Source organism: Spinacia oleracea, chromosome 4 (assembly GCF_020520425.1).
Source record: "Spinacia oleracea cultivar Varoflay chromosome 4, BTI_SOV_V1, whole genome shotgun sequence".
NCBI lineage: Eukaryota > Viridiplantae > Streptophyta > Magnoliopsida > Caryophyllales > Amaranthaceae > Spinacia > Spinacia oleracea.
Window position 1 is genome coordinate 95,864,849 of NC_079490.1, and position 9,691 is coordinate 95,874,539.

The 9,691-nt window shown below is 37.6% G+C and overlaps 1 protein-coding gene and 1 long non-coding RNA gene across 2 annotated transcripts; both read right to left on the reverse strand.

Annotated features, from left to right (window-relative positions):
* Window positions 1–435: 435 nt before the first annotated feature.
* On the reverse strand, window positions 436–1,995 carry LOC130459425 (uncharacterized). Its single transcript, XM_056826796.1, has 6 exons — window positions 1,671–1,995; window positions 1,371–1,574; window positions 1,175–1,282; window positions 1,002–1,083; window positions 815–916; window positions 436–683 (listed from the first exon to the last, which is right to left on the reverse strand). Exons 1-6 carry the CDS (start codon window positions 1,832–1,834, stop codon window positions 582–584), a joined length of 762 nt encoding a protein of 253 aa, XP_056682774.1. The 5' UTR covers window positions 1,835–1,995; the 3' UTR covers window positions 436–581.
* Window positions 1,996–3,314: 1,319 nt separating this feature from the next.
* LOC130459426 (uncharacterized) lies at window positions 3,315–8,590 on the reverse strand. The gene is made up of 3 exons (XR_008918814.1): window positions 8,408–8,590; window positions 7,381–7,488; window positions 3,315–3,573 (listed from the first exon to the last, which is right to left on the reverse strand). It is a non-coding gene; the product is annotated as an uncharacterized lncRNA (long non-coding RNA).
* Between the last annotated feature and the right edge of the window lie 1,101 nt (window positions 8,591–9,691).

Genomic DNA, 9,691 nt, shown 5'->3' on the forward strand with positions numbered 1-9,691 from the left:
GGCCTGCAACAAGTCTGAACTTGTTGCAGCGTACATGTTCGCTGCAAAAAGTGATTTGTTGCAGCGGGCTTTTAGATGTACGCTGCAACAAGTGCCAAAAAATTGGCAAAATTTTGGACTTGTTGCAGCGTACATATAAAAGCCCGCTGCAACAGACCCAACTTTTTGCAGCGTACATTTATTTGTACGCTGCAACAAGTCTGAATTACTCAATTTTTTGCAGCGTACATTTATTTGTACGCTGCAACAAGTCTGAATTTTTGCGAAATTTTTTTCCTTTGTTGCAGCGTATAACATATATGTACGCTGCAAAAAAGCACTTTTGGCGGGAAAATTCTAATTTTGTTTAGGGATACCTAGAGTGCCTTGCACCAAATATAGAAACCTGTCAAAACAATAATAGAATAACGCAACCTGTATAACAAATATAAAAACAACAACTGGAGTTTTGTATATATCCCAAAACCAAAAGTGCACATACCGATACATTTAAATACATTTACGTTCCAATTTCAACGTACGCATACATTTTAACATAAAAGATTGTTCTATAACATCTAAACCAACACGATCAAGCGCCATCAGGTCAATAATAAATACTTGGTGGTAAAAAACTTCGCCCATTGCTCACGAACCACATCAATTTCCTCACTAGCATAAGGCGCAGTCCTCGGAGTATAGACCTTACAAAAACAAAAAATTGATGGAGCATTAGATCGATTAAATGCAAATGAAATGTCACATTTTAACATTCAAGCAACTAATGACAATGTATTAATAGTCTAGAATACGAATCAATTAGTTACTTAATTACCTCATCTAGCCGGCCTTCATAGTCATGTTGTAACGTGACTATCTCTAACATGAACTTCATAACGTAATAGCCACACTCAGTTCCGCCGATTTGTTGAGCACACTGATTAAGAAACATAATACTTTATCTTGCAAGGCCAATAATTAATAAAAACAAAGCAAAAAGCTAATTAAGAAACATGTTATACCTCTATATGAATGGGTTTACACGACTTAAAACTCGTTTTATTCGGACAATGCCCACCATTGCACTTGTACACTTGGTATGCCCTAGAAAATTAACGAAACATGGGTACTCATGAATATGATTTTGGCTTAGGTTTTTTAAAGACTAATGTAATTTGTAAGCAAAAGAACTTACAAACTCAAGATTCCCCATGCATAATCTGTTCGACGTGGATCTCTAGCAGAATCGAAAATATATACATAACCTCTACGTAGGTCCATCACGTATAAATTCCAATGATTTCTGTATAATTTATAAATGATATATTAAATATTTAATAACAATAATAATTAATATTTTATATGAAACTTATATAATATAACACACTTACTCTTGATTATATGGGATTAAAAACCAATTAGTTAGGTTAGGATTACCCATCTTCTCCTTTTCAATTTCAGCTTGGAAAATGTTTTTCAAATACATTGTTGGCGCTCCAGGGTCGGCCTTGATTCTAGTGCTTGACATAATCTCGGGACAAATGAACGAAATCCGAGACATTTCAAATGATTTGGCATGATCGTGCAATAAACACCTACAAAATAAACAAGATTACACTATTAAGATCGATAAAGAGAAAAAACTTCAAAGAAATAATAGTTTTATTAACAACAATAAAACATTTAATTACAATATGTAGACTTGGATCGCTGAAATGTTTAAGCACGCCCCGCGAAGGAACTCTCCTATATCAGACGCAGTTATGTATGTTTCTTGATCAAAATCCGAGTGCCAAACTGAGGCCGCCAATGGGATGGTAGTATTATCATATATATCATCAGGCGCCGAAGTCATGATAAACTGCAAGTATTTGCATGACGGGCCAAGACCTTGAATTGCATCGTGTACAAGTCCCGCTTTCTTGCTTTTGGTGGTTGATTCTTGTGTTTTACGATCACAACTACCCACGACCTCTAAGTTGGACTTAGGCTTAGAATTCGACTTCTTTGGATGCGAAAATTCCTATAACAATAGTCAATTAACATTAGTCATATAATAAGAATCAAATGAGTCCTTAGGTTCTTTAGTTCAAAGTTGGGAGCGAAAATGTCATTTTAGCTCAATATATGACCTATAACGACCCAACGAGCCTTAAATGTGCATAAATAGGTTCGAATGAGTTTTAGAAACTTAAAACTATGCATATTAGTCATGTAATAGGATTAAAATGAGTGTTTAGGTTCTTTAGTTCAAAGTTGGGAGCGAAAATGTCATTTTAGCTCTATATATGACCTTTAATGACCCAACGAGCCTTAAATGTGCATAAATAGGTTGGAATGAGTTTTAGAAACTTAAAACTATGCATATTAGTCATGTAATAGGATTAAAATGAGTGTTTAGGTTCTTTAGTTCAAAGTTGGGAGCGGAAATGTCATTTTAGCTCTATATATGACATATAACGACCCAACGAGCCATAAATGTGCATGAATAGGTTCGAATGAGTTTTAGAAACTTAAAACTATGCATATTAGTCATGTAATAAGAATAAAATGAGTCATTAGGTTCTTTAGTTCAAATTTGGGGGCGAAAATGTCATTTTAGCTCAATATATGACCTATAACGACCCAACGAGCCTTAAATGTGCATAAATAGGTTCGAATGAGTTTTAGAAACTTAAAACTATGCATATTAGTCATGTAATAAGAATCAAATGAGTCCTTAGGTTCTTTAGTTCAAAGTTGGGAGCGAAAATGTCATTTTAGGTTAATATATGACCTATAACGACCCAACGAGCCTTAAATGTGCATAATTAGGTTCGAATGAGTTTTAGAAACTTAAAACTATGCATATTAGTCGTGTAATAAGAATCAAATGAGTCCTTAGGTTCTTTAGTTCAAAGTTGGGAGCGAAAATGTCATTTTAGGTTAATATATGACCTATAACGACGCAACGAGCCTTAAATGTGCATAATTAGGTTCGAATGAGTTTTAGAAACTTAAAACTATGCATATTAGTCGTGTAATAAGAATCAAATGAGTCCTTAGGTTCTTTAGTTCAAAGTTGGGAGCGAAAATGTCATTTTAGCTCTATATATGACATATAACGACCCAACGAGCCTTAAATGTGCATGAATAGGTTCGAATGAGTTTTAGAAACTTAAAACTATGCATATTAGTCATGTAATAAGAATAAAATGACATTTCCGCTCCCAACTTTGAACTAAAGAACCTAAACACTCATTTTAATCCTTTTAAATGATTAATATGATTAGTTTTAACTTACCTAGACTCAATCCAATCAATTTATGCCATTTGAGACTTGTTTGGTAGTTATGGTTCATATTTATGCTAATTTAGTCAACTAAGGTCAATTTAGGTCAATTTATTCAACTAAGGTCAATTTAAGCCCGCTCGTTTTGATTTAGGTCATTCTAGCTCAAGATTAGGAGACATGTTAATTAGCGCAACACTAGGAGAAAACGCACAACTCACCAAAAGTAAATACGTGCTTTATTTTCCGATTCTGAGAACTTCTGAAAAGACACAAATCACCGAAAGCTTCTGAAAATTTCTGACTCGGGGATCTCAAGTCATCTGCACAGAAAGTTAGAAAACTTTGGTCAGGAACAAAAGTAAGATGTGGAAGTACAGTAAGAATTAAAGAAAGCTAGAAAAGTATAATCATGAACACAATGGAAGTATAAAATAAGAATTAAAGATGTGGAAGTACAAACTACACCTTCCTAAATGCTAGAAAAGATACATTTAATCTGATATTCAGTTAGCTAGAATTACCTATTCCCAGAAGCCAACTCATCTTATTCATTTACGGTTTACAACCCAAATTCCTTCCCTATGATCTGTACGCATATGATTAGTATTATTTGCATCTTCCTCCTCCGGTAACGGTTGAACAGCCGTTGGTAACAGGGGTGTTTCATCGTACTTGTCATACTCATCTTCATCCACAACATCATCAATACCCAGAATATTTCTCTTGCCTTGGGCAACTGCACGCCATATAGGATCAACATTGTCTACCACATAGAAAATTTGCTTAGCTTGTGATGCTAGAATGAATGGCTCGTCACTATCACTTAATCGATCAAAGTTAACCAATGTTAAACCAGGAAAAATTTCATCTTGTTTCACCCCATTATGGTTGTTGGCCCACTTGCACCGGAATACAGGGATCGTAAATTTGTTGTAATCAAGCTCCCATATTTCTTCGATAACACCATAATATGATTGTGTCGCATCAACCGGTCTTCTATCCTTGGCGCTTGCATAGACCCTAGATGCTGCAACACACTCTTTTCATCTTGTCTTCTAGTGTAGAATGTGAACCCATTGATATCATACCCTTCATAAGACAGAACACATAGTCGAGGACCTCGAGCTAACCACTGGACCATTTCAGAAACATCTAGATTTTTTTTCATTTCCTCGGCTACTTCCTTCTTAAACCAATCAACAAATGTGCGATTATGTTCTTGCATCAACGCTCTTTCCTTCAACTTAGGATTCTTTTGTTGCAATTCTAGCAAATGCTTATCTATGTAAGGATTGACCTCGGTAAGATGCTGCAACACACAAAGATGTGCCTTATTCTTCCTTTCAGATAGAGGCGAGATCACATTTTTACCAATTACCCCATGCCCTTCAAGCCTCCCTGCATGACGAGATTTTGGAAGACCTATTTGCTCAAGCCTTGTTAAGAATTCAGCTACATATTGAGATATCTCTTCCTCAAGGACTCCCCGAATGATACTACCCTCCGGCCTTGCCCGATTCTTTGTTTTGTCCTTTAAATGCCCAAAAAATCTCTCAAAAGGATACATCCATCTTAAGAACACCGGACCACATAACTTGATTTCTCGAACTAAATGGACAATTAAGTGCACCATAATATCAAAGAAAGATGGTGGAAAGTACATTTCAAATCGACACAAAGTTTCAACAATATCATTGTGCAAAGAATCTAATTTCTCCGGATCAATCACTTTAGCACATATAGAATTGAAAAACACACAAAGTTTTGTTATAACATGTCTCACGTGTTTCGGCAATATCCCACGAAGTGCAATTGGCAAAAACACATTAATCATTACATGGCAATCATGAGACTTCATACCAACCAACCTAAGGTCCGAGAGAGATACTAGGCGCTTTACATTCGACGAATATCCCGAGGGAACCTTAATTCCATGTAAGCACTCACAAAACTGCTTCTTCTCCTTTCTTGACATTGTGTAACACGCTGGAGGCAGATAAGTCTTAGTACCACCCGCACCAGATTTTTCAACAGGCCACAAATCTGGTCGAATATTCCTCTTTTTCATATCTTTCCGCACATTCTCATTGTCCTTAGTCTTTCCAGGCATGTTTAGCAAAGTCCCAATGATAGCATCGCACACATTTTTCTCAATGTGCATTACATCGAGACAATGCCTAACCGACAAATCTCTCCAGTAGGGAAGATCCCATAATGGAGATACTTTCTTCCACAAAACACCCTTTTTAGACTTGGACTTGTAGCACTTGCCGTATTTGGTTTCAACATTTTTTATTCGTTCATAAACCTGTGATCCTGTCAAAGGCGTACGAGCTACTCTTTCCTCGGTGAACCCATTGAATTCTTTCTTCTTCTTACGATAAGGGTGATATCGACTGAGGTGCTTCCTGAAATCTGGGTAAACATTTTTCTTGAAATTATGCAACCATGTGGGCTTCATGTCCTCTTCACATATAGGGCATGCTTGTTCTCCTTTGGTTTTGTATCCAGACAAGTTTCCATATGCCGGAAAATCATTTATGGTACAAAAAACCATAGCTCGCAATGTAAAGCTTGAATTGGTGTGTGCATCGAACATTGAAACACCTTCATTCCACAATAATTTCAAATCATCTATGAGTGGAGCCAGGTACACATCTATGTCATTTCCAGGTTGCTTAGGCCCCGAGATGAGGAGTGATAACATGATATGCTTCCGCTTCATACACAGCCATGGAGGAAGATTATAAATTGCTAGAAGAACCGGCCATGTGCTATGTTGACTGCTTAGAGTTCCATATGGATTCACACCATCTGCACATAAAGCAAGCCTTAGATTTCTAACCTCCTTACCAAATTCAGGATATTTCTTATCAATATTTCTCCATTGAACAGAATCTGCAGGATGTCGAAGGAGTCCATCTTTCTTCCTCACTTCCGCATGCCACCTTAAGTTTTTTGCTTGTTTCTTCAATGAAAACATACGCTCAAACCTAGGTATGATTGGAAGATACCACAAAGACTTAGCAGGCGGGCCCCTCTTAGCTGAATTTGCCCCTTTGCGTTTGTAACGAGATGCGCCGCATGTTGGACACTCATCCAAATGTTCATGCTCTTTTCTGTAAAGGATACAATCATTTGGGCAAGCATCTATCTTGTCGACCTCTAAGCCTAAGGGACACATCAATTTCCTGGCATAATAGGTAGAGGTGGGGATATCATTCCCTTCTGGAAAAAATTCACCTACCCACTCCAATAAGGTGTCAAAGTGTTCATCTCTCCAACCACCTTTACATTTGAGGTTGTAAAGTATTGACACACATTCCAACTTGCTGAATTTTGTACAACCGGGATACAATGGAGTTTCAGCAGCCTTTGATACTTGTTCGAACATCTGAGGTCGTTCGTCCAAGTGATCTTTCAGCCCATCCATCATCTCATTTATTTCATCATCTTCTTCCTCATCATCATCCGTCTCATTATTCTCATAAATATCATCATCACTCTCATTACTCTGAACATCAAATTCATGGACACTAGAACTTGGACGATCAGGTATTGTTTCACCATGCCAAAACCAAACATGGTAATCTTGCTTAAACCCACGGCGAAATAAATGATCCTCAATTTCATCAATGTCACCTAACCGCTTGATATTGTTACAATCACGGCAGGGACAATAGATTTTTTCGGCTTTTGTACTCCGTTGGTGTGCTAAAGCACATCTAATGAACTCTGCGACCCCACTCAAGTATTCTGCCGTAGTATGGTCACCATACATCCAACGACGACTCATTACTAATAACAACAACAAAAGGTTCCACACATAAACACATATATTAAGAAGTCACAAAATCATTAAGAAGTTCCGCAAATCTTTGGTTACATCATTTAAGTTTATCAATGCTTCACTGAAGTGATATTAGAAGTCCAAAAACAGTCCTAATAAGTAAAATGGAATGGATACTTAAGCATAGAATACTAATGTACATGTTTTATTATTACACTTACTATACTTATCCAAATTTTATTTATCGTAAAAAAGATATGCACTTACTGTACTATTGATTTCAACTTTCAAAAGAGGAAAAGAGAAATTTTATGAAGATAATTAGATATATCAATACCTTATGCAATTGTTGAAATTCGAACAAGCACGATGATAGATTATGCTGGCAGTACGATCATCGCCCCTCTCTTCAACCATATGCGTATCTACCCATCTTCACAATTAACTGCAAATTAAAGAAATAATTGAAAAACAGCCAAAAAAATCAAAATAAAAACGAAAATCAAAACGAAAATCAAAACGAAAATCAAAACGAAAATCAAAACGAAAATAGTTCGAGGGCCAAATTCAGATATTTCTCATAGAATGCATGTAACAGGAAATTAACTATCTACCACATCACCACGTAGCAATCACATTATTCAAGTTATTGGCATTAACGCAGCATTCAAGTGCGGAACTAAGTGCTTACGTAACCTCGGGGAAGGAAGAAGGTCTTGGGTTTACAACGACCACTTAATGGTTTTGACTCACAACTGACTTGAGGTAAACTTGAGTCAAGCAGCCATCCCATATCGTCTGTACACAAAGGTTTGAGATCTTAAAACAGAATTTTAACCCAGATGGTTGGATAACAGAGATTATTTTGTAAGGTCCTGCAAATGAAGAGTTCCCCTTCCCAACTCTACCAAGAAGACGGGTGAATACTGATGTTTTTGAAGGGCCTGATACTATTGATCTAAGTGATGTATTCAACACTTTGAGCATACTTGGAAATTAAAAAAATTAAAAAAAAAAAAGGTAATCCAAAAGCCTCTTGGAAATCAGCAAAATAACATCCAAACAACAGTCTGAAGGGGTGAGTAGCAGTCAGCAACAGCCTTAGGCCATTCCCCATTACTTGTTATGAGCAAGCTTAAATAGTGGCTGTGTGCTTTTTAAAGAAATAGATCTATACTCGGAAACATAGCAATCCCCATTTACTTCGTTGGGTCGTTAAGTTTCAAAAACGAAAATCAAAACGAAAATCAAAACGAAAATCAAAAACGAAAATCAAAAACAATAATCAAAACGAAAATCAAAAACTAAAATTGAACCCTAATCTGAAAACGAAAATAAAAAACGAAAATAAAAATTGAACACACCATACCACCGGAACCACGACGCCGAGCAACCACCGGAACCACGACGCGACGGGGAGATGCTGAACCACGGAACCAAGACAGCGACGCAGGGCTGAACCACGGAACCACGGAACCAAGACAGCGACGCAGGGCTGAACCACGACGCGACGGGGAGATGAGCAACCAACGGAACCAAGACAGCGACGCAGGGCAGAGCAACTCTTGGGTTCGACGGCGACGCGAGCTGAGTTCGACGGCGACCTTGGATATTTGTTTAAGGGAAAAGGCTTGGAGCTATAGCAGAGAAGGAACAGAGATTGAGCGCGGTTTGTACGTTGCAACTAGGAAAGTAAAAATTTTAATTTGAAACGCGGACTTGTTGCAGCGGGCATTAACATGTACGCTGCAATAACTACGGGTTGTTGCTGCGGGCTTTTATTTTGTACGCTGCAACAAACACATTTGTTGCGAACAACTAAAATGTACGCTGCGATAACCCTTTAAAGGGTTTGACCCGCGTTGACCGACTGGTTGTTGAAGCGTATTTATACTTGTACGCTGCAACAAGGGGGCTGCAACAGGGGTTTTTTCTACTAGTGTCACTTAAATACTTGATCCGTTCACGTACTATTTGTGTGACCCTACGGGTTCAGTCAAGAGTAAGTTGTGGATTAATATCATTAATTCCACTTGAACTGAAGCGGCCTCTAGCCTGACATGCAGTTCACTTGATCTCACTGAATTATTAACTTGTTAATTAATACTGAACCGCATTTATTAGACTTAGCAGTAAATGCATACTTGGACCAAGGGCATTATTTCCTTCAGCGGAGATCCTGAAATATCTGCCAACTCTCGAATATCGACCTCACTTTTCAAACAAAAACCGAAAATATATATCTTTGCAACTCCAAGCAGCAAACTTCATCATTGAGGATGGTATTCTATATAAAAGGGCCCCTGAAGGCCTCAATATCTGATGTATTAATAAGCATGAAGCACAAAGTTTCATGGAAAATGTGCAAGCTTGAGTGTGCGGTACTCATATGAATGGTAGAATTTTAGCTCTTAAGATCACGAGATCTCGGTATTAACGGACCAACTCGAACGGGACTGTCACTTCTTTTTCAGAAAGTATTCCACCTGTCAAAAGTGCGTTGAAGCACATTCCACTATCTTTACTATATTCGCACTCTTCACCTTGGCCTTTCTCAGCATGGGTTATTGACGTTATCAATAAAGTCACTCCAATAGGCATTGGGGGTCATGTGTTCGTACTTGCTGCAATTGACTACTTCACCAAAT

Coding starts and splice junctions, on each gene's coding strand:
- LOC130459425 (XM_056826796.1), bottom strand. CDS start 1,834: ATGACTTCGGCGCCTGATGATATATATGATAATACTACCATCCCATTG. Junction 1,283..1,370: donor TTAATCCCATATAATCAAGA/GTAAGTGTGTTA, acceptor TAAATTATACAG/AAATCATTGGAATTTATACG. Junction 684..814: donor ATGAAGGCCGGCTAGATGAG/GTAATTAAGTAA, acceptor TGTTTTTGTAAG/GTCTATACTCCGAGGACTGC.